The sequence below is a fragment of the Podarcis tiliguerta genome (assembly GCF_965153285.1).
Source record: "Podarcis tiliguerta genome assembly, chromosome: 4".
NCBI lineage: Eukaryota > Metazoa > Chordata > Lepidosauria > Squamata > Lacertidae > Podarcis > Podarcis tiliguerta.
The window spans coordinates 15,347,822-15,373,769 of record NC_139537.1 but is presented as its reverse complement, the minus strand read 5'-3'; the positions used below and the strand labels follow the sequence as shown (position 1 = coordinate 15,373,769).

Genomic DNA, 25,948 nt, shown 5'->3' with positions numbered 1-25,948 from the left:
TTCTACAATTCTGTGATAGTCCTGCCCACTTTTGACTTCAGCAACAACTAGCTTCAGCCCCACACACTGCCAACCTATTCCCCCCATTTCCCATGAAGGAACACAATTTTGGTGTACACGTGGACATACAGACATTGGCAAACCCTGTGCTATGAGGTTTGTTATCTTCCGCAACCGTGTCTCTGAAAATTTTTACACAACACTTGGGAAGACAGGCAAACTAATGCCAGTGTACTGGAAGAAGCAAAGATCACCAGTGTCGAAGCAATGATTCTTCAACATCAACTTCGTTGGACTGGTCATGTTGTATGGATGCCTGGTTATTGTCTTCCAAGGCAACTACTCTATTCCGAACTTAAAAATGGAAAGTGTAATGCTGGTGGTCAACAAAAGAGGTTTAAAGACTCTCTCAAGGCAAATCTTTAAAAAATGTAGTATAAACACCAACAACTGGGAAACACTGGCCTGCGAGTGCTCCAGTTGGAGAACAGCCTTTACCAAAGGTGTCATGGGCTTTGAAAACACTCAAATTCAGGATGCAAGGGAGAAACGTGCTAAGAGGAAGGCACGCTTGGCAAACCCTCACCATGATCAACTCCCACCCAGGAACCTATGTCCCCACTGTGGAAGGACGTGTGGGTCCAGAATTGGCCTCCACAGTCACTTACAGACTCCCTGTTAAAACCATGTTCACAGAAGACAATCTTACTTGGCTACGAGTGATTGCCAAAGAAAGACGACGAGGTCACACAAGTGGGAACAATGGCTGGGTACTATAAGAAAGCCAATGCCTTGATAATGAAAATAAGATCATGCGAGGACCTATAAATGCAGGTTTTGTCAATAGATATTTCAATGGAGCTTTCCTGCTGAATTGGGCTTCTTGGCTGCAATCTTAAGTTACAGTGTGCTTCCTAGGAAGCAGCAGCTGTTGAAACCAATGGGAGTTGCTCCTGAGCAAATAAAAGTTTGGGATGGGGGCCTTTCAAGTCCTCCTTGCAGTGCAGTAAAAACAGCTTTAAGTGACATATGGAAAAATAATGACATAGGAGTATGTGGGAAAGGTCACTTAGGTTAGGAATAATGAGATTGCAAATGTCACTGAATACCAAATACATTTTATGCTTCACAAATCTTTTCGCACTGTTAGGAGGAAGCTTTGTTTTGTGTGCTTTTTTCCTTCCCTCAAAAAAAGAGGATTTGAAGAAATGTGTTTGCATCGAAAAATACATGTTTATTTGGTAGTAAACTGCTGCTTAAGAAAGAAAAAGCCTTATGGGAGCTGGATTGTAAACATCTCAAAACCCAGAGAGGTGCAGCTATTTAGTGCCAAAGGTAAATGCATAGAAACATACTGCGCACGAGCATCGTCTGTGCAAACCTATGAAAAGGCTGCCTTATACTAAGAGAGACAGTACAGTATTTGACCATTCTAACTGGGGGAGGATTTCCATGGTCTAAGTCAAGGGTCAGCAACCTTTTTTTGCTGTGGACTGTTCCACCGTCCCTCAGACCATGTAATGGGCCGGACTATATTTTGAAAAACAACAACATATTAACAAATTCTTATGCCCCACAAATGAGGAAAGCAATGACAAACCTAGACAGCATTCTAAAAAGTAGAGACATCACCTTGCCAACAAATGTCCGTATAGTAAAAGCTATGGTTTTCCCAGTAGTGATGTATGGAAGTGAGAGCTGGACCATAAAGAAGGCTGATCGCCGAAGAATTGACGCTTTTGAATTATGGTGCTGGAGGAGACTCTTGAGAGTCCCATGGACTGCAAGAAGATCAAACGCATCCATTCTGAAGGAAATCAGCCCTGAGTGCTCACTGGAAGGACAGATTGTGAAGCTGAGACTCCAATACTTTGGCCACCTCATGAGAAGAGAAGACTCCCTGGAAAAGACCCTGATGCTGGGAAAGATGGAGGGCACAAGGAGAAGGGGACGACAGAGGACGAGATGGTTAGACAGTGTTCTCGAAGCTACAAACATGAGTCTCACCAAACTGTGGGTGGCAGTGGAAGACAGGAGTGCCTGGCGTGCTCTGGTCCATGGGGTCACGAAGAGTCGGACACGACTGAACGACTAAACAACAACAACATGCCCCACAAATAACCCAGAGATGCATTTTAAATAAAAGGACACGTTCTACTCATGTAAAAACACCCTGATTCCTGGACCGTCTGCGGGCCAGACTTAGAACGCGATCCAGCCCCCAGGCCTTAGGTTGCCTATCCCTGGTCTAAGTCACAGTTCTTTTGTATCCTCCAGATAGAGATGCTTGTTAAGTATAGTAATTTAATTCACTGAAATTGTAAATGCTTGAATGCATGACTATGTGTTTAAATTTGATTGGTTGGTGACTGAATTCTAGAGAGTTCTCTTGTAGTTCTCATGTGATCGGCCAACATTGGTCACATGGGAGTCAAGGAGAGACTCCATTTTATGTCAGGCAAGGTGACTGTGTTTTAGAATCCACAGTGAATACTGCTAAGTTGAATAGAGCGTGGAAGTGCTTTTTCTCTGCTGGAAATAAAGAGAGCAAAAGCTGCAGCAGAAGGTAAAAGTGGAAATCTTTCATAGGAGCTGCAAGGCATGGCCTATATACGATACAGAAGGCTGAGTGCCGAGCTCTGGAAAGAGAGGAAAATGCAGTGGTTTGGAAGTTAGAAGAAGAGATTGCAAGTCCATGCTTGGAAAAGCAAGTGGCTGTAAATATTATGTTTTAATTCATCTATAAGTTTCTGGAAGTAAAGCTTCTGAATGATCAAGTCTGGACATTGGTTTAATTTTCAAATAAGGGTGTCAGTCACGTACAGTGGTACCTCGGGTTACATACACTTCAGGTTACATACGCTTCAGGTTACAGACTCTGCTAACCCAGAAATATTACCTTGGGTTAAGAACTTTGCTTCAGGATGAGAACAGAAATTGTGCTCCGGCAGCATGGCAGCAGCAGGAGGCCCCATTAGCTAAAGTGGTGCTTCAGGTTAAGAACAGTTTCAGGTTAAGAACGGACCGCCGGAACGAATTAAGTACTTAACCAGAGGCACCACTGTATATGATTTGAGCTACTTAGCTGCATTTCTGATACCCTTACTTCAACAATGCTGGGGACTGGCGTGGAAAAAAATTGATAGAGATGTGCTCCTCCTCTCATAGGGGGCTGCCTACCAGAAATGGCCAAGAGTAGATTCAAGAGTAGAACTTGGATGGCTTTAAAAGAGGATTGGGAGTATTTATGGAGGAAGAGGCTATCAATGGCGACTAGCCATAATGGCTATGTTATGCCTTCATGGTCAAAAAGGCAGTGCCCTCATGAACTCATGTGACCAGAAGCCACAGGAGGTTTCCTTGTTCTTGTGCTCAGATCCTGCTTCCCAGGGGCATCTGGTTGGCTACTGTGGGAAAGGGATGTTGAGCTAGAAAGATCATTGGTCTGATCCACGTGGCTCTTCCTGTGTTCTCAAATACTTATTTTTCTTTCTGCAAAGCATTGTTTAATTTTGGAATTGGCTGCAAAAAAAATATTTGGTAAAGGCCAGTGTCTCTGTGGGTTAAACCACAGAGCCTAGGACTTGCCAATCAGAAGGTCGGCAGTTCAAATCCCCACGACAGGGTGAGCTCCCGTTGCTCGGTCCCTGCTCCTGCCAACCTAGTAAGTAGATACCTTCCGGCGGGAAGGTAAATGGTGTTTCCGTGCGCTGCTCTGGTTCGCCAGAAGCGGCTTAGTCATGCTGGCCACATGACCCAGAAGCTGTACGCTGGCTCCCTCAGCCAATAAAGCGAGATGAGCGCCGCAACCCCAGGGTTGGCCATGACTGGACCTAATGGTCAGGGGTCCCTTTACCTTTTAGTGTCCATATTTCTGAATCCACATCCCATCAGGCCATGGCAAAGGTCTGCATCATAATTACAGTCTCTCTCTCACACCATTCCCCTCCTCCTACTCACTTTAAAAAGGATTAGGCATAGGTGGCATAAATCTGTAACCAGCCCTATACATTACAAATCTCCCTGCATTACTTTTCTCCCAAGTTATTCGGAAGAAAGGAACAGATTAATTAAGTACTGACATTTTTATTCTTTTGGATATATTCATTCAGAAACTCCTATAGGGCTATTCGGAATAAGCACATTTCTCAGAAAGATAGATAGAAAAAAAATAATAACATACTACCCTACAAACTATCTTTGTAATGTGACAGGTTAGAAAATGAAATTATGGTTCATGATATTCCTCTATTTCTTGGCATCTTGACTTCCTCAGGCTAAGAGAAAGAAATTGCTTTTTGAGGGTAAACTTCATTGCACTTGATACTTTAGAGACTTGGCACCTTTTCTTCCTCCCAAAAAAGATCGGGTGAAAACCCGCAGTGTCTGGTCTGTGATTATAAATTAAATATTAACTTGCAGAACTGGTTAAACTAGAAAATGAAAACATCCAGCATTTATTTTCTGCCAAACACTGTAATAGTAAAATGCAGCAAGAACTTTTTTTTATAAAAAAAATATCAATAGCAATAAATATTATTTCGTGATGAAAATCTATCCCATTTTCTTCCACACACGTTTGGAAAGAAATTTGGCGCAGCATGAACAACGGTGGCTATCTTAACATTTCTACTTGAAACCAAATCAATCTTCCAATGCCACTGGGCAACCAGTTTTACAGGCTCTACCAGCATTAGGATTATAAAATAACAAAAAGTCTTGTGGCACTTGGAAGACTTAACAAATTCATTATGATTATATACAAGCTAAGAAATCTTCCCACACACACATGATGGATGAAGATACGAATTAAATGGATGCCAACATTAATTATCCTACAACTCTGAATACGGTTTTTCAGCGTAGCCACTCACCATTTAATTATGCCCTCCTGCGCTAGAGATGGAAAAATCTACGGCTTTCTGTTGCCTTTGAAAAATGAGTTCAAGGAAAGATTGAAGACTACCCTATCTATTACACATAATCCTCATGTGATTCAGATGCTTTCCTATCCATATATTTTATTGGCACCACGCTACAAATTATGACAATTCTGGAGCCTTGCTTTCTTCTGCGACGGCTGGTGAATAATAGACATTTTGTTTGCAATGATACATTATTTGTTAAACTAGGAGGGGAAATAACAACAGGATCCTAAATTTTATTTGTCATTTGCTTAGTCCTGCATGCATGACTTCTCTCTATTTGCGGCCGGATACAGATTTTAGTCTTTGCCTCTCCAGACACATTTTTCCCAGCCGGGATAAGAAGAAAATGTGGCCATTCTGCTAGGAACGAAATGGTGCCCTTAAATGCACCTACTGCAAAGTCACCTCCATCCAGAATGGCTTTGTCACGAAGGCCAACCCATGCTTGGCCCATTTTGAAGTCTATTTCAGCCACAGGGAAGAGACCACAGTCCTTGTGTGCACCCCAGGAATTAAAGCAATACAGCAGTAGCAAATGAGAGGCCTTGGCAGTGCTTAGGGGCTTTAAATATATTTAACAAAATAATGCAGAGGTAAAGCGTACACTTCTTGTTACAGCAAAAGCAGGTAAAGGCAAACTGTGAAAGACATCATGCTGCTTGAGATTCTTTGAAGCGTCAGAACACTTATGAAAAATACAAGTGCAGATATTTAATGAATCAGAACGCCCTTCTGGATGCTTGGAAGACGGCAAAAAGAAGAGCCCTTCTTTGTTTGGTAGGTAAGCCGAACATCACTGCAGAGCTACAGAATTTAAGAAGCATGCAGCAAAGTGTGGGGTTGCGGGGAGCAGGGGAGGAGAGGTTTGAACCCTGAGCTAATCACAGAATTGTAGAGGTGGAAAGGACCCCCAAGGGTCATCTAGTCCAACCCCCTTGCAATGCAGGAATCTCAGCTAAAGCACCCATGGCAGACGGCCACCCAACCTCTACTTAAAAACCTCCAAGGTAGGAGAGTCCACAACCTCCAGAGGGAGACAGTTCCACTGTCCAACAGCTCTTACCATCATAAAGTTCTAGTGTTATTTTATTGCTGTTGTTTAGTCATTTAGTCATGTCCGACTCTTCGTGACACCATGGACCAGAGCACGCCAGGCACTCCTGTCTTCCACTGCCTCCCGCAGTTTGGTCAAACTCATCCTGGTAGCTTCAAGAACACTGTCCAACCATCTCATCCTCTGTCATCCCCTTCTCCTTGTGCCCCCCATCTTTCCCAACATCAGGGTCTTTTCCAGGGAGTCTTCTCTTCTCATGAGGTGGCCAAAGTATTGGAGCCTCAGCTTCAGGACCTGTCCTTCCAGTGAGCACTCAGGGCTGATTTCCTTCAGAATGGAGAGGTTTGATCTTCTTGCAGTCCATGGGACTCTCAAGAGTCTCCTCCAGCACCATAATTCAAAAGCACCCATTCTTTGGTGATCAGCATTCTTTATGGTCCAGCTCTCACTTCCATATTGGGAAAACCATAGCTTTAACTATACAGACCTTTGTTGGCAAGGTGATGTCTCTGATTTTTAAGATGCTGTCTAGGTTTGTCATTGCTTTTCTCCCAAGAAGCAGGCGTCTTTTAATTTCGTGACTGCTGTCACCATCTGCATTGATCATGGAGCCCAAGAAGGTAAAATCTCTCACTGCCTCCATTTCTTCCCCTTCTATTTGCCAGGAGGTGATGGGACCAGTGGCCATGATCTTCGTTCTTTTGATGTTGAGCTTCATACCATATTTTGCGCTCTCCTCTTACTTGAAAGTTGGCTCCAGAAAAACCATTAGGGCTTACTTCTGATAAAACACGCCTAAAATGTGGTGGTTTCTCATTTTGAAAATTGGGACGAAGCTCCTCACAGACACTTTGCCCATTCTGTGTCCTTTCGTAACTTCCTTTCCTTTTGATGTAGTGCTGGGTAAACTGCAGCCTCAGCTAGGCCCCACCATTTTGAATTTTGCATAAATTTGAGCTCTTCCTCCTCCCTTTTAATGCCTCCACGGGAGGGCTGATGTAGTGCAGTGCTTCAAGGATTAAGCTGCGAATCAGGAAGTTGTTGACTTGAAACTCAACTTCACTTGAAACTCGCAAGGGAACATGAAGCAAGAATCTGTCCTTGTAAGGATTACATGAAGGCAATGGATGCGAAGTACTCTGCACTTAGGAGTTATGTGCAAATGCTGCTGCTTCCGTTGCCCCTTCTCCAGTTCTATTATTACTATTACTACCCTTATGATTTTATAATACTGTATTACAATAATATTCATAAATTTGCCTCTTGTTCACTTGCAGCGAAAATCTATTAGAAAGAGCTACTTCAGAGAAGCCCTCTCAGCTTGAAATTTCTGCAAACAAAAAATGTGTGTCGCCATTACTTCGCCTTTTGTGAAGAATTCCAAGCCACCTAGCTGGAATAGCTTTCCACGGTGACGCATACACTGCCCAGTCAATGACCATTTAATTAATAATCTATAAATATTCAGCAAAGCTACTGTGGTGCTCTATAAACAGCTTTGCAAGCTGAAGGATCTATATTCTGGAACCGTATGTTTAGTTTCCTTTTTTCGAGCCTGTTATGTACTGAAGTTCTCGCCCTGGCCACCAGGAGTATTGTGTACGTAGTTTTCACTCAGGTCCACGTCAGTTATTTTAGGCGGGAAACCCTGGGTTGTTGTTGCTACATTGTCGACAGCCGGATGCCTATAAAAGCAGGCCGGCTGAGCTGTTTGCTGTTCAGTTCTGTCCAGCTTACAAATAAAGAGCTGCTTTGGAGAAATCGCTGGGTCGTCTGCTATGTTCGCCCACAACGTAACAGAGCCCTCATTCCCAAGCGAGGGAAACAGTGCTAGACCTCTTTTATCTTTTCCTTGAGTGAGAACCATGCAATTTTATTTACCCCGATATTCTCTTCTGCTGCTGCCTCCTCTTCTCCTGATGGCCTGCTCCATTTGTTTTAATTATGGGGTTTATGTAGTTATTCCATTATGTTAGATTACGTTAGATTTCCTGAGCCTCGGGGGCACAGCAAGCAATAAATCTAAACAAACCCTTCACAACAAATTTGGCTTACACCTAGGATGCGCATTGTACTGCCCTTATACAAACCTATGGTGCAACAAACCTTAGAATAGTGTGTATGCTTCTGTCACCATGTCTCAGAAACGTTGATGTTGAAAATGGCTGGATATTCAGCTAGAAAAGGTGCAGAACAGCCAAAATTACCAGGGTCCTCGTAAAACTTCCCTAGGGGTAAAGATGAATACATTTTGTTCTCTCTTTTTAGTTTTTAAAAAAGGAGAGTAAGGGGAGGCAGGACAGAAGTCTATAAAATGATGCATAGTGTTCTCCCCTCTCTCATAAAGTGAGAACTCAGGGTCATCTAATAAAGCTGAATTGTGAGAAAATTGGGACAGACAACAGAAATAACTTCTTCACACAATGCATAGCAAAACCACGGAATCTGCTACCACAAGGTAGTCACTAACAGGTGTTGTTGTTTAGTCGTTCAGTCGTGTACGACTCTTCGTGACCCCAAGGACCAGAGCACGCCAGGCACTCCTGTCTTCCACTGCCACCCGCAGTTTGGTCAGACTCATGTTTGTAGCTTCGAGAACACTGTCCAACCATCTCGTCCTCTGTTGTCCCCTTCTCCTTGTGCCCTCCATCTTTCCCAGCATCAGGGTCTTTTCCAGGGAGTCTTCTCTTCTCATGAGGTGGCCAAAGTATTGGAGCCTCAGCTTCAGGATCTGTCCTTCCAGTGAGCACTCAGGGCTGATTTCCTTAAGAATGGATGTGTTTGATCTTCTTGCAGTCCATGGGACTCTCAAGAGTCTCCTCCAGCACCATAATTCAAAAGCGTCAATTCTTCGGCGATCAGCCTTCTTTATGGTTCAGCTCTCACTTCCATACATCACTACTGGGAAAACCATAGCTTTTACTATACGGACCTTTGTTGACAAGGTGATGTCTCTACTTTTTAAAATGCTGTCTAGGTTTGTCATTGCTTTCCTCCCAAGAAGCAGGCGTCACTAACAGGTAGACAAAGCCAAACCCCTGGCCAGCTGTTATGGTGTGTAAAGGAAGGGGTACAGCGACTCTTGCATCCACAACCCCACTGCTTCTGTGTGGAAGAGGAAACAACATTTTTGCAATGCAGCTCTCAGGGTGCTGCGGTGGAAAAACCCGGTTCAGGTCTGCTGCCGTCACAAAACAGCACAGCAGCTGACTCAGGATTCAGCAACGTATTGCTGGTCTTCCCAATGCCAAACACCTTGTTCTGAGGGTTTCTGCTGGCTACTGGACACCAACAGTGGTCACTTCCACCCAATTTGCTGTTTGGGGAAGCAGTGGCCGGCCATTGTGCCTGTCGGCAGTGGAGCAACGGAGCTCGTTTGCCCACAGGGTTGAAGAAGGGGCACGCTTGCCTCATCCAAACTTCTTCCAGCCCAGCAGGGTTCTGAATCTAGGTTTAGGGTTCTATAAAATGGGACTAGACACATCACTGGAGATCGATCCAGTCACTTGCGAACAACAGCGGGAGAGGCCTGTTGCTCTCGTGTCCTTCTAAGCATATGGATGGCCCTTATGGGAGAGAGGATGCTGGGGACTATTTGATGCATCAGGACTATTTTTTTATTGTTTTTATGTGATGGAGGAACCATCATTTCTCCACAGGACAAATACCAGGCCTACAGTCAGAGGTGTTGAAATGTGAGGAGTGTGTGTCAGAGAATCACTGCTGAATAGCCCAATATGTGTAATGTTATTTAACTGAAGACAATCTTACTTGGCTACGAGTGATCGCCAAAGAAGAACACATAAGAAAGGAAAGGAAAAGTGACAGGCAGAGGCTTCCCCCTTTTTTTCTAACAAAAGTTGAAAATTCAGAGAAAGTGACTGAATAATCCATAAGAGAACCAGAACCCAAGAGAGACAGAGAGGAGGAGGAGGAGGAGGAGGAGGAGGAGGAGAAGAAGAAGAAGAAGAAAAAGAAAAAGAAGAAGAAGAAAACATGTTTGCTGTGGGTGATGCTGAAAATATTACACTGCCCTCAAGTCTTGTAAAATCTACTATATATATATCTCACAGCATAACTGTCTCATTTCTTTGTTCACACTCACTCCAGTTAAAGCAGAAAACCCTTAACTGCATTTTGTGTTATAAAACTGCTGACTAAAGGAACATAATTTAGCCTTCCTACTGTTTTTGAACAGTCGTGCTTCTCAAGTGCCTCTCTTAAAAATAAAGGGGCATAGAAGTCTCTCCAAACTGCGGTAAGAGCAGTAGTCTCTGAAATGATGCTGTTAGCTGCTTGGCACAATTTCGCTGTAGACTGCAGGCCACATGTAAAAAAAAAGTGGGGGGAGCTACTGGACCTGAAAATCAAAAAGGACCGCTCTCAGCGATGCAGCTGACAATCCTTCATCTCTTTGGAACCTATTAATTAGGAGCAGCATGGCAATCTATGTGCCTACTTATCAATACAGACAACTGTAACAGCAGCCAGACTTTCTCATTCTGCAGAACAAGTTTTTTGGGTTTTGTTTTACAATTGTTCACCACCCGTAACAGCACTTGGCAGCCAATACAAGAAGAAAATCAAACAGCATATAAAATAATAAAACTGCACAACGCCTAATACTACTACTACTACTACTACTACTACTACTAATAATAATAATAATAATAATTCCCCGTCCATCTGGCTGGGTTGCTCCAGCCACTCTGGGTGAATTCCAACATATATAAAAACATAATAAAAGATCAAACATTTAATAATGCAACAAAAAACCCCAACCCCAATAGAAAAAGCAAGGTAAGCTAAGAACCAGCGTGCAGACACTGGGCGGTATCTCAGAGGGAAAACTCTTTAGAGAGCAGAGTGTTTTCACCAGCCACCCAAATTCTGTATGTATGATTTAGTTGAGATCCCTGCATTGCAGGGGGTTGGACTAGATGACCCCCTGGATCCCTTCCAACGCTACAATTCTATTATTCAAAATGAGAATAAGGCAGATTCTTAAACCTATTATGGAGGACTTGTCCTGTGCACAGGATAAAGGCTGGTGAAGTCCTGGCCTCAGCATTCCTTTTATTCCCACATGCGGCTTTTATTCTACATTCTGCCCTCACTTCCCATTCTTACTTGGCCAGCCCAAGTGCTCCAAAATATAGCCTTAACTACATAGCTGCTTTGTTTCTGGGAAACGCAGGAGTCATCCCAGAGAATTTCTGTCTAGTTATGCAAGCGAATATTCGAGACACAAGGGCAAGTTCCAATTCACCGAATGCCCTCTTGGGAAACCATTAAGTCTCAGGCAGACTCTTGCCCATTTTAAAACCTCATGTCAGGAAGGGATAGTCAGTGTGCTATGACAAATGTGGGCAAGGTTATAACAGGAGTAGCTGTACGAAATCTTAAGTTAGATTTGAGTCTGTTAGACTTGTGGCCCGTGTTTGAAAACGACTAAATCTTTTCCGTAGCAAAAACAGCAACAGCCAAGCAGACTCAGGGATAATTTGAGGTTTGAAGAAGTGCAAAAAATATTAAGAAGGGGGAGGAGCTAGGAAGAGAATTCCCAAAACATCCCTGGAGTGCATATTATGATTAGCAGCATGGCTCGCAGCATGAACAAAGTAGTTTCCAGTGAAAGGCAAACTGCAGCAAAACAGAAACAGTGCTGTATAGGACAAATACAAGTAGGACTGGAAAGCAATGTCATCTGGAAAGCCCTCCCACCAGATGTCAAGGAAATCAACAACTATATGACTTTTAGAAGACATGTGAAGGCAACCCTGTCTAGGGAAGTTTTTAGTGTTTCATATTTTATCGTTGTTTTTAATATTCTGTTGGGAGCTGCACAGAGTGGCTGGGGAAACCCAGCCAGATGGGCAGGGTATAAATAATAAATCATTATTATATTATTATTATATCTTACATCCCAACTTTTTGTACCCCTATTATTGATTGAAGGGCTGTGCTCGGAAAGAGAGGGGGAGAGGATGCTTACAGCAACTCTGCAGTGCCAAGGACTGCTAATATTTCTGACCAGTGTTGTGGCTACTTAGTTTTTCTTCTCAGACCTCGTCTCAGGACAAATTACTTACATGGAAGACTCTTCATGGAGGTTTATAAGCAGAGGTTGGATAGACATCAGTCATGGATGCTTTAGATTGGACTAGCTGGCCCTCAGGGTTCCTTCCAAGTCTACAATTCTATGACTCCATGCTTCTATGCGTGCAGAAGCCTCATGCTCCACTAACTCGGATAGATGCGTTGAACTTTGAAATGTTCAAAAATGCTCAAGAAGTCATGACTTGTAGTAACTAAGTAGAAACAGGTAATATCCCACATGCCTCAGTAGCATGCATAATGACCAGAAGTGGCTACCCACATGTGTGAATTAAAGAACATAAGGGTCAGAGGTCAGATTTCACCCACAGGGTGACTAGAGAAGACCTTGAAATGTATTGGGGAGCGGAGTGAAGTCTTCTCTAAAGGCCTTAAAGCGTACAGGGGTATATATGAAGAGGAAAGTTATTTACGACAACTAAATCCACTAATAAATTGGTGGGAACAGGGTGGAGTTTCACAATATGAAAACAGTTGCTGTTAATAAAGTTCACATGTGTGTCTGTAAAGGACAAAATTGCTCAAGAAACACATTTGTGGTGTCCAGATGGAGCTCTGTAAAGTGAAATCTGTCTCCTATTATCAACTAAAGCTCTCCCTTGCTAAAGAGAGAGCTCTTAAGGCATGAGGTTCTATAAAAATCTCAACTTACTAGACACAAAAACTGTCACGGCAGAACTAGATAAGAGCTTTGCCATTTTTCCCTCTCCCATTAAATATCCCCAACTTTGACTATTCTAGGTCCAGTAATGAGAAAAGAAATTGCATTCTGAGATTACCAAATGGTGGAAGATTTCGGTGAAATATTCCATGAGTGGAATGTGGGTGGTTGTTGTTGTTTTGCTTTTTGCACTGGCTGAGCAGCCATTCCTTTCATTCTGCAAATCATCTTTCCACTGGTCTGTGCTCTGCAGCCTTCCTAGGAAAGGAAAGCTAAGCCAAGGATATCAGTGGGGTTTTTTTTGGGGGGGGTGAGTGTGGGCTAGAAACCCAACAGACTAGCAAGAGATGGCAAAGATGGCACCCCTCGCCCACTTTTTAAGTCCGTTAAGTGCCAACACATCTAAAATGAAACTACAGTGGTGCCTCGCAAATGAAAAGAATCCGTTCCGTGAGTCTCTTCATCTAGTGGTTTTTTCGTCTTGCGAAGCAAGCCCATTAGCGAATTAGCGGATTAGCTGCTAAAAGGCTATTAGCAGCTTAGTGCCTTAGAAAAAGGAGGTGGGGAGCGAAAAAAAACCCCCAGGAATCGCAAGACATTTTCGTCTTGCGAAGCAAGCCCATAGAGAAATTCGTCCTGCGAAGCACCTCCAAAACGGAAAACCCTTTCGTCTAGCGGGTTTTCTGTCTTGCGATGCATTCGTCTTGCGGGGCACCACTGTATATAATGATTTCTCAAGCACTGTGAGCAAGAGGTAGGAAAAAACTCCAGAATTTTTCTCATGGGGATGAGATTACCCAAAAATTGGGGGCAGGATTCAACACAGATCTAGTGCTAGCTGGCTGCCCAGGAAGGCATGAATGACCTCACGTACGCTAGAGCTCATTCCAAACCTTGGAGCTGAGCACAAAGGTTTGGATCTCTTTCCCTTTCCCCGTTTTAGAGCATCAATGTGCAAGTCAATGAGCTGTAACTGGATTAAACATTTCACTTCCATCAAACTGCACATGTACACTGGCAGAGCAGAGCAGCCGTAATTTATATTCTCTCCACCTCAAAGGAAACTGGTGGTAAAAAGAGAGGAGATGCTTGTATATTCATATCTGAAAATGATTCACTTTCAGCATGCGCGTCAGACAGCTGTCACTCCGTTTGCTACCTGAACAGAATCAGACAACTAATTTTCAGTATACGAACACGCAGCAAAGAGACGGGAGGGAAAGGAAGCCCCCGGCAAAGGGCTGATTTGCAAAATGCTTACAGCCATGTTGCTACAGAGGTCTGGGCTGATTGATGTATATGCACTACAGAAAAACAACAACATGCAGCTGCCATGAAAACAGCAGACTTGTCTGGAGCCCTGACCCACCCCGTCCATGATCTGTAGTGAAACTCACCTCGTGTCTTGATACCGTCATCACCTAAGCAAGAGCTAATCTTGCAGAAAGGGGCAAGGAAAGGGATGGTGGCATTAAAGACATACAGCTAGTTTTACTCTGTTACAATAATTTGGAGGATGGAACGAAATAAAAGGCTGCCATTTTGGTGCCAGCCCTGTGGTTCTTGCAGTTCTGGCCATCACTCTAAAAGCAACCGAATGTGACATTTTGTACCCCCATGGCCAGCTTCCCCAATAAATATTTGTGCTGAATGTTTGAGGCACCTTTAATTATGTAGATATGGTTTATTAACGCTTGGGCCATAGGTCATTCACATATAAGATAAATAAGTGCAGCACAAAACCCAACAGTATGAAATATTGCATAAAACCACGTTGCTCCTTCAATTATGAATATATTATTATTGATTGCACCCGCACAAGTCCTTGCGAGCACAGTGAGTCTATAGGATTAAAAGTCGTGATGGCAGGCCCAATGTTTACTACAGCCATACCTCATGTTACGTTTGCTTCAAGTTGCGCGTTTTCAGGTTGAGTCCCGCGGCGACCCAGAAGTACCGGAAAGGGTTACTTTCGGGTTTTGACGCTCGCGCATGCGCAGACGCGCAAAATGACAACATGCAGATGCGCAGAAGCGGCGAATCGCGACCCACGCGTGTGCACATGCGGGTTGCGTTCTTTTCAGGTTGCAAACGGGCCTCCAGAACGGATCCCGTTCGCAACCAGAGGTTCCACTGTAGTCTGAAGAGTTCTTGTGGCATGCACAGAAATGTTCTCAAATATTCAGTGCGCCTTTTAAACAACGACAGCAAAAACAAACCAGGTAGCATGGGAATGTCGTTCCCACTTTTTATTATTTTTTATTCTCACATCTTGTTATGAAGTAATGACAGTATAAGAAAAGATGATGGGGGCTTTCTCTGAGCGGGAGGGATAAGATATTAATCTCTTTTGCGCTCCCTCAGATACCTGACTGAGCAAAAGAAAAAGAGCGGCAGCCGAGAGAAGAAGAAAAGAGACAAGAAGGCGGGAGGGAGAGAGACTCAGACAGAATTGCTCAGATTGCGCAGCGCTGCAAAGAAGTAAATACAGGTTTCCTGAAAACCGCAATCACACCTCGCTTTGTAGGAGGTATTTATTTTCATTTATCTGTTTCACAAGAAGATAACCACCTAAATGTCATTTCTTTTACTACACCGAATGTTTTTCTTCTTCTTCCTTTTAAACCCACCATCCCAATCTTCCATCCATTTAAGGCATCTTTTTTTTTCCTGGCGAGTAATCAGAGGAACTGCATTTGGGGTTGCTGGAGGTTATAAAGTAATGTAATGCTCATGTAATCTCCGTCCCTTTTAAGCTTGATCTATTTTATTTGCAAGTTCGGGATGAAGCGGGATGGGTGGGGGATTTGAATGTGCGGCCCACGGAGTACCAATCAGTACCTATCAGAACAGAATAAAAGTATTCAGATTGGCAATTTAAATAAGAGGATCACTGATTGGATTTTTTATTAAAGGGGCTTCGGGAACAGAGCAACCAGTACAGAGGGCCAGACCCTGTTTTCTGAGGGGGTGTTAAATGCAATTCTCTGCTCATGTGGTTGGCTGGGCTAAGAAGCTTCCAAGTCTGGTTACTCAACCTCCACAGCCACAGTTTCTTTTCCTGCTGTGTCTTGGGAGGGAGTGTCACTGGGCTTGTAATCACCAGTCCCCGAAGCCTTAAAAACAACATCGCCACCAACTACAACCTGGGACTATAATGAGATTGCTTTTTCCAAGCATATTGAGACGCATGAAAGAGCCTTGAAGCTAGCAATCTAGAATTTTGCTTGAAGTAGGCTAGGCAAAGGTGATATTGGGAAAATGTACCTTTCTTAAAACCTCTCTATATCGATGTTATGTTATGGTACTGAACTTGTCAAGTGGAAGAGCTCTGCTGGGCATAACATACTTTGTGGGATGTCTCTGTTCAGAGGAAGCCCAAGAAAATTGAAATCTCACCCAAAGGTCATAAAAAAGTGGGACGGACTCCCCCGGAAGATGGTGAACTCTTCTTCCTTGGAGGTTTTAAATCAGATGGTGGATGGCCACAAGTCTTGGATGCTGTAGTTAAGATAGTTGGACCTCAATGTCCCTTCCAACCCTACATTACAATGACTAGGAGCCTTGAAAATCTCCTTGTTTGGTGATACTGCTAAGGTTTGTTTGACATGGGACTACTGTCTCAGACCAGAACAGATGTATAAGATTTTAAACCAATATCTGAATCCATCAACACCCGCTGGTAAGCCACAAATTTAATAAATGTATGGATAGTTCACCAAGGAAAGTTCATCTTAGTATGCTGCGGCAGCAGAACGCCCTACAAATTCAGTGTCTTCTCCTTTGTCTATGTAGTTCCAACTCTTTCATTCCAATTCAAGCTTCACACTGATTTGTTCTGAATAGGCTAAAGAAAGACCTTTAAGGGTATTATGTCACAGTCAAATATAGAGGAAATAAGGGCAGGCTTATTTCATGAATCAAATAAAAGACCTCCATACTCCTGGGGCCCCATCAACGCCTCCCTCCGCCTCTCCTAGCCATGCACACACCATGCAAGCGAGAAAACGGAAGCTTTTAGGTCAATCTCCAGTCAGATATCTTTTCACGGGGAGCCAATTTTATTCTCTTTTTATGCCAATCAGACTCTTAATGGGAGGAAGAGTATAAAATAATTCCGGAAGGCAAAAGTGGTGCTATGGGGAGGCCATGGTTATACTGGCAATTAAAGGTTCCCCCAGGAGGTTAATTAACCACATTAGGAGCCAAACATTTCACAAAACGCTTCACAAGTGTCGTAAAACCGAGCTCTTCCTCTTCAGACAACCTAGTGCCAAACTGTCAACAGCCTGTCTGATTTTTGTTATTGAGAAACATGCCGTCAAATGGGCAAATTTTAATGCATTCTAATCTTTTTGGGGGGAGAGGTGGCGGCCAATCTGGACCTCTAATCTTTGCACCTGCCAGTCCACAATTTGGCTTCTACTAGCCACGAAAATCCTGGAGCAGTAGTGTGCTAAATCATCCCCCTTGACTATTCCATCTTCAAACAGCCTGCAACAGTGGGATTTTGTATTCATCTCCAACCTATTATTCTGAAATACCAGGTAACAGATTCCTCATTAGCCGCATGTGAATCAGTCCGGAACAGACGACTAAAGCCTAAGTGTAATAAATTAGCTGCCCTGCAACTCCTTCCCCAATTAAAAATAGATGCCTATTTTCATTTTATTTGAAGGGGTATTCTCAGCAAGTATTCCGTCTGCTGTGCTCCAGTTATACGCTCAAGGCCTACAGACCAATAAAACACATATCAGGCCTGAAAACCTCTCATTAGTAGACATGCTTCTGCGGCAATTTAATTTCATTTGGCCGCTTTTCCTCAACACTGATAAATAAAGATGTTGCCTTCAAGCCCAAATGGGGCAGATGTATATGATTACTAAGTGGGTTGGTTTTGGTGGAATACAAAGCACTAGGCTGAGAAGCTCCCTTCACTCCTTGTAAACAATCCAGTGTGGTGTACTGGTTCAGAGCAGTGGACTCGTAATCTGGTGAACCGGGTTCGCTTCCCCGCTCCTCCACATGCAGCTGCTGAGTGACCTTGGGCTAGTCACACTTCTCTGAAGTCTCTCAGCCCCACTCACCACACAGAGTGTTTGTTTTGGGGAGGAAGGGAAAGGAAAATGTTAAGCAGGATATCAAATCCAAACTCCTCCTCCTCCTCCTCCTCCTCCTCTTCTTCCCACCACCGCTGTCTCCATATTTTGCCATTTACATCCAAACTCAACAAACTATGGTTTGTACAAGCCATAGTCTGCCTTCAAACCAGGGTTGCAAACCCAATTCAAACGGTCTGCAATCATGGTTTATGTGCAAACGATAGTTTCTCCAAGTTGGATGTAACAGGAAATGGGAACATGTCACAAAATCAGAAGTAACCAAGGGAATCAGATGGCACAAGGAAAGGAATGAGGGGAAAGAAGACAAAGGTGTGTGATAGCCCCGGGCAAATTCATTTAGAATCATGAGGTTAGATCCTGCAGGACAATCAGATCCTGCAAACCTGGTCTGCACAGCCGTTTTAGAACACATTCCCTCTCTCATCTTACCTCCAGAAAATGTTCTGCCTGTTGTTCACGATCCAGTTTTCTTGAAGTCGTGGTTATGAGACCTGTAAGAAAGATCAGAATTATTTTCAGTAACATGAAAAAAGAACAGGTCTCCGGATGGATCACTAGAAGCATCCGGACCCAAACTTCCAACGTGAACCACTTTAGCATACAGAAACAAGGTTCTTGTGCATTTCATGAAAGTGCTAATTGGATGATGCTTAGGATAAAATACATTGAGGAATGTGTTCATTGGAATAAAACAGGCATTTTAATACAAATTTCCACACACTGATTTTTTTTTTTTTAAGAAACTGCACATTAATGCAGAAATGGGATCAAACAGATTGATGGATGAACACTGGTGAAACTGACACAGATATAGACTGATCTGAGCTTCCCTACCTATGAGGACTGCACTAGGTATGCTGGGGAAAGGAAAAGCTGTTTTTAATCAGCGATGACTGATTCAAAGTTTTTGCTTCATGCTACAACCAATGAGCAATTCATGAGCCTGAACGTTGTGGACAATGAATAGTCAAGTTACCTTTGGCGCTCTTGCTAAATTCCCCCATGTAGAGTATTCCCCATCTCTTTAATAAGGGTTGAGTTCATAGAATCAGGGAATCATAGGGTTGGAAGGGACCCTGTGGATCACCTAGTCTGATCCCTGCAGTACAGGAATATGAAGCTGTCCCTTATAGGGATTGAACCTGCAACCTTGGCGTTATCAGCACCATGCTCTTAGAAGATGGTCTTCAACATCCTCCTTGGTAGAACCAATTATGATTCTATACACTCCAATTGCTAACTCAATCAAAAATCAAGGCGTAGGTTTGTTTATTTCTGAGTTACATTTTCACCCTCCCCCCATAAAAACCGTGATAAACTGCATATCTCACCCATTCTTAGTTAAGAAAGGCTCATTATCGCAACTGAAACGAGCTCTTGCATAGGCTAATACAATACATCAGAGGGGTTTTCTGAGCCAGCGCCACATGCAAGCGTCTCTAGTCTTCCTGATAGCAGGCATTATGGAAGGCATCAGAATAATAAGGGGCAATTTTATTACCCAGTATGAATAAAATGTCTTTTGAACACTAACAGCATGTTTGTCTAGCTAGCTTAGTAAATCACAGATTGGCATGATGAAACAGAGGTGCTTAGAAAAAAGAAAGAAAAAGAAAATAATAAAATACCCCAGAAAATAAGTTAAATGTGACTTTGGGTGTAAATAAACATATCATTTTATATAATTACTGATGTAAGCCTCTAATTTGAAAGTGAGTGTGTGCTTATCTGGGGGGGGGGGGTTGCGGACTTTTTTGGGTGCAAACGGCACCCCGGAACAGACCGTGTCTGCAACTAGAGGTACCACTGTATTCTGTAAATTATTACGTTGTTGTTGTTGCTTAGTCGTTTAGCCTTTGTGACCCCATGGACCAGAGCACGCCAGGCACTCCTGTCTTCCACTGCCTCCCGCAGTTTGGTCAAACACATGCTGGTAGTTTCGAGAACACTGTCCAAACATCTCGTCCTCTGTCCCCTTCTCCTTGTGTCTTCAATCTTTCCCAATATCAGAGTCTTTTCTAGGGAGTCTTTCCAGGGAGACCTATGTTTTAGCAGCAGACCACTTTTTCTGCCTGTTGCAGTAATCGTAATGTGATGTATGATTTTTAATTGCATTTTTATTGATTCTCTTATTTCTTAGGTACTGCATTTTATTGTATGACAATTTGAGTTCCCAAGAACTCAAAGTGTAATACAATAAAATAGAATATAAGAAAAAGAGGAAGCAATAAAAATGCTTTATGCAATGGATGTGTTGCTATCTTTAACCACAAATCCACAACTATGCCACGGGCCACCTGAGCTCACAGACCACCGGTGGTCCACGGACCACAATTTGGGAACCCTTGATGTAATAATTTGCATAAAACAAATTGTCTCAAGAAACGTTTGTAGCATTTCTAGGATTGAATGGTGACTTGTGTTGTTGTTGTTTTAAAAAAATCACAAGACAAAGTTGCGGGCATTACCTTACAACGTCACAGAAGGCGCAATCACATCACAGAATTAAACTGTGTCAGTCATTCCCTTTTTCCCCTCCTGAGAATTGTGGTTCAGAGAGAGGGAACAGTTGCTATTTCTAACGAAGAATTATCCGCATCCTCTCCAAACTATAATTCCCAGGATTCTTAGGGGAAAACCGTGACAGTTAACGTGACATAAAAAGCAATAAAAGTTTATAGAGCAGACAGGACCACAGACTGTGGAATTTCTGCATTCCAAGTTATAGCCCGAGGTTAGTTACTATGATTGGACTGTGGGCAAGCTCATGCCTGGGCTGATTTGGGTTTGGTCTGTTCCAGTCGATGTTTTATGTACCTTTTGAGATTTGAATTGAACATAAATTATCTTATTTACAAATTTTGCAGCGCACACCCTGTAACAGCCGAGCTGCCAGCAAAGGCTAAAGATATATTTTGTTCCTCCCCAAAGAACACTAAAAGTGAAACGACACCAACCCTTTATTTTTCTAATGCAACAAAGTGCCTTTCAATGAATATATTAAGATAGTGTATAAATCAAACATCACTATATAATTGCATATCCCAGATGCACTGTATCTAGCAGAAGGCCTATTTATGCTAAGCTCATAATGAGCTAGAAATGTAACAGTGGCTGAGGAAAAAATGGAGAGTAGGTCTGCCTTGGTGGAACTAGGCTATGGAAGAGAGAGCTGGGGCTCACCATTTAGGGCAGCCTTCTCCAACACAAAATACCAAGATGTTGTAAGACCACAAAGCCCAGCTCCATCAGTCACACTAGCCAGTGGTCTCGGATAACTGGGAAGGGGGCTTGTAGTCCTACAACATCCAAGGACCCAAAGTTGGTTGGTTTAGGTCAGGGGTCTGCAACCTTTAAGACAAAAAGAGCCACTTGGACCCATTTCCGAAGGAAAAAAAAACCTGGGAGCCGCAAAACCATTGCGACATTTAAAATAAATATATCTCCGGAGCCGCGATCTGACAGCGGGTGGGAAGGTGACGTCGGGACGGTGTGTGACTAATGCACGCACCACCCCCATGCGACGTCACAGCCAGTACAGCGCCTGCCACAGTGGGGAGTGTCGGGGCGCACAATGCACCTCCTCCCCTTGCTAGTATCCGCCCCGGAGCCACGGCAAAGGTGTAAAAGAGCCACATGCGGCTCCGGAGCCGCAGGTTGCAGACCCCTGGTTTAGGTCAACCACACAGGCAGCATATTTGTGGCATCTCTGGATAGGAGATGATGTCTTGGTCTGCGTATGGTCCTTCTGCAGGTGTTAGATCCTGTTCTTGTCAAACTGGAAGCAGGAGGTAGCTGCCACAATGAGTAGAAAGAGAAGTATCTCCTTGCTCATAATTAATCTGCAATTATTATTATTATCATTATGATTGATTGTAAGGGTTTGAGATGGGAGGGTAACAGTGTGGAAAGTATCTGTGGCAGTGTGGGAAGTATTTTAGCATCAGCATTGTCAATACCATATTATCACTGTCCTCATCATCTTGCCACTGTCATCACCACTGTATTCAAAGCATTCCACATGCTCCTGACAAAACCTTAGCAATACAGATCAGCACTGTTAGTCCCATAGTACTGACGGGAGGCTGAGACTAACAGCAGTTTGTCCGAGACCACCTATAAGTTCATGGCAGACGTAAGCTTGCAGGACTTTCCCAGCACGATGTAATTTCAATGCAATACTGTTCAAACGATATAAACCTCAGCTCTCATCAGATTTTATAAACATGAAGTTTGAAACTGCTATCTCAAAGCCTTTGGGTGGCCAACTTTTTGAAATGCACCACCGACGTTCAAAAGGGCAGATGGTTTGGGGGCACCAATATGAATTTCTCTGCTACAGCATGAGCAGAAAACTAATGTATATGCGTCAACAAACATTCCTAAGACATATCATGTTTTGACATTGCATATGCTTTCTAACACAACAAACAACTGCATAGTCACCAGGATTATTCAGGCTATTGATGCTGACGATGGTTCTGTGCTTCGTTTGGGGTCACACCTGAAATGTCCCACTACCAGACATTGCCCAGGGAAATGCAAACCTATTTGTCTGGTGCTGAAAGGATGACGAAGTTGGCACCTGCTGTGCCTCTCTGGAGAGAGCATTTAATAGATGGGAGCTGCTGCAGAAAAGGGCATTTTCTGTAGTATTTAATCCTATTTGTCATGGTGCCTGATGTGATTATGGAATTAAGAAGAAGAAAATGGCACCTGGAAGACGCATAGCAGTGCAAGAACACGAACATGAACATACACACACAATTACAACCTGATATTCCCAACAGGTAGATGCCAGAAATTTTTCTGGCAATTGGATGGTCTGCAGCTTTGCATGACTAAAAAAAGTTGTCCTTTTATGTACAACTGGCAAATGGGAAAAGATGGGTGCTTTCAGTTTCGCCAGCTGTAATTCTTTCATAAAATACTCTATTTTTAAGAAGCGGCAAAGAGAGCATCTCGATTCTAAAGCACCAACTGCAGATGTTCCCTGTTAGGAGGAATGAATACAAACCCCCTCCCTGCATTTGATAGAGCAGATTGCCAAGACGTTGCCACGCTGTGACCTGAGCTTGTGTTTTAGGAAAGGAAAAGGCTAGAAACGGAGCTTCCTCTCCCACATTAATGCAGATTTAGACTCAAGCAACACAATGGGATTGCAATTCACTTGAAGTGCGGAGTACCCAACTGGTGGATGGTTTGTTTGCCTGCCCCCTAGCCTCTCCAAGTGCCACTGCCACCCCCATTAACATGGCACGAGCTTGCTTTCTGCTAAGGGGCCAAACCAATTAACATAAATTATACCCATGGGCTTCCCAAGTTTTACTCAGTTTCCCCTGGCATTTATGCATGGAAAAATTGAAGGAAATTGTATAATGATCATGTGTGCTGAGTACCAAGCTAGCCAGCAGTTAGGTAAGTATTTATAGCTACTGCTGGAATTACTAATTACATGCTAATTACAAGCAGACCAGAATACCGTAATTTTCATTGGAATTGAGAGAGCTACACAGTTGTTAAAATCTGCGCCGAGGCTCCATATTAACAATTAGCTGTTTAGGAGACACTGAATTTTGTCTGAAGAGGCAGACAAAAAGGGACACAATTTTGTTTTATATCCATCTTTGTTTTCATTTGTCTGCAAATGAGGACAGTTTGAAACCTTTTAGCTACCAGGGAGTGAAGGGGAAATGGCTGATTGAAGAGGGTTTGTTTAAGGGAACAACTGATTGCTCATTTGCCCCCATTCATTAGAGACAGTTGCTCCAATTCTCTGGAGTGAGTTGGGAGTATCTTACGTAAGCTGTCAGTTTTATCACATGTGATTTGGAACCTATTATTTATTTAGGGTGGACATGTGTTCTGACCCAGAGATCCATATCTGCATGTCCTGCATTGGATTATCATACTGAACCTTTTGGTCTACAGCCCCAGCCCCTTGTTTTTCTCCTGCCATTGCAGGAGATTAATAGAGGAAGTCTCCCATTTCACCTGAACTGGGAAACAAATAGTTCTTAAATCTGGAAGCCAGGTTCTTTGAAAGAACAATTGTTTGAAGCTGACTTGATATCCTGTCAGTGAGCACAGTTCCCTGGTATGGACAAAATGGGAAACTGTAGTTTATTAGAGGCTTCCTGGTATAATTGTGGTTTGTGCAAAGGAGGAGTGATGGGATTCCATACATGAGCAAAAGTCTTGTGTATATCTCAGCTTAATAAACTGAGATACGATCATTCAAACTAGTCCACTGTGTATACCAGGAATGGGGAACTTGAGGCCCTTCCAGTGTTGTCAGACTCTAACTCCCATCAGCCCCAGCCAGCATGGCCAACAGTCAGGGATGATGGGAGTCGTAAACCAACATCTGGAGCACCACACGTTCCTTATCTCATTTGTGCCCAGACTAGGTTTTCTATGGTACTTTCAGGACCGGTACCTCTCCAGTTGGGAAGTGTTTGAGCAAAAGTGGTCTGCACCAGCTGCAGAGTCCTCCTACAAGATCAGACCAGCCACCCAATCACTTTTATAGGAATCAGGCCCTATAAAGACCTGGATTCATTCTGACTTGTTGCAATTAGAAGCTTCTTTGATGCTTCTGCTGGCCTCCTGGCAGTTCCCATTTGGGGACAAAGCAAGGCAACGATGCAAAAGCTGAACCCACACACGCCATTCCTCAGGCCCCCAGTCAAGATCTGCTGCAAATTCAGATGCTGACAACTAGGACTCTGTGGTAGAACTTCCACGGCATGGACAGCAATGACAGCTGCTGTTTTGTATTATGTATACGGACGCCATCATGCATGAGCTCCCTAACTAACTACGTATTAGTTAGATTGGCAGAATCGATGTTTGTCTGCATGTGTTTTCAGCACCCAGAAATGGATACAGGGCTGATGCTATGAAGATAGTTCCTCTATGCCAGCTATTCACGTCCTGATGCATCTAATCAATGCCCTTTTGCGTGCGGGAGGGTATCTATCAACTGCATAGGCTTCCTCTGAAACTGGATTAATACGGCAGCTGCAGAGCAACCTTATATCCTATGTTTCCTCTCCCACCTCATGCACAGTCCCAAGATCACCCAGTGAGCTTCACAGCTGAGTTGTGATTTGAACCCTGGTCCTAGCCCATTTTACTCTCTTTGCCTGTTATTTCCTTTTCCCTTACCTGGTTTCTTTTAAATAACACTTTTTTACTTGTTCCCACCCTCCTAGCAACAGCTGAGTAACTATGAACTTTATTCCAAAATGTCAAGTATGCTAGGAAACTGGGAAATTAGGATATGCTATGGAGCTGTTGGACAACTAGATGGGATGGAGGTGATTAGGAGGAGGTCAAATCCTTGGTTACGTCGACTGATGGCTTTGTTGATGCAATTACAATCTCATGAAACTCCTACTTTACATTATTTTCTAAGCACTATGTTGCTACTCTGCACGGCTTTATGTTGCAGCCTGACTCCTGGTTCAGAATATCATCGCCTTCCATATGAAGATAATAATATACTTCGAACGAAGCAATTGCACATTAACGAGCCGATTGATTAGCTTCAGTTGCGATCTCGAGCCTGTGACCTTTTGTCACTGATTATGCTCTACTCCTTGACCCACTGGGTTGCTAATGAGCAAATCCAAACCCTGATTAGATAGCCAAATTAGCAGTGACTCCCACGCTCGCTTCTGCCATGCCCTCTGCTGGCATGCAGCCCTCATGAAAGCTGCCCAACAGCAAACGATGCCCACGGGAGCATTTGGAGGGGGTACAATTTTTACCAATTCCCCCTGCAGTCTCCTAAAACCTTCTGCAACCATGTGGGGGGTTGCACTGGGAGCACTGTATATGTGGGGGGGGGGGATATTAATCAGGAATGGCTCCCCTCTGTTTTGCCAACAGGAGTGGAGACCATCTCTCTACTGGTAAAAATAGAAAGAAAGAGAGGAAAGCACGATAAATATCCACAATACCACAAAGAGATTAGGATGGGGTGATACCTGGTTTTCAACATCGCAATACATCACCAGCCCAACATGGTGATATATGACGGGAACCCGGGGAGGGGGTG

At 43.4% G+C, this 25,948-nt stretch overlaps 1 protein-coding gene across 1 annotated transcript in view; it reads right to left on the bottom strand.

The window, feature by feature from the left end:
• FAT3 (FAT atypical cadherin 3) overlaps positions 1-25,948 on the bottom strand; it is a 462,771-nt gene that overhangs the window by 148,742 nt on the left and 288,081 nt on the right. The window contains exon 4 of the mRNA XM_083439019.1: positions 18,313-18,374. Coding sequence (XP_083295145.1) covers positions 18,313-18,374 — 62 coding nt within the window. The remainder of the gene's footprint in view (positions 1-18,312; positions 18,375-25,948) is intronic.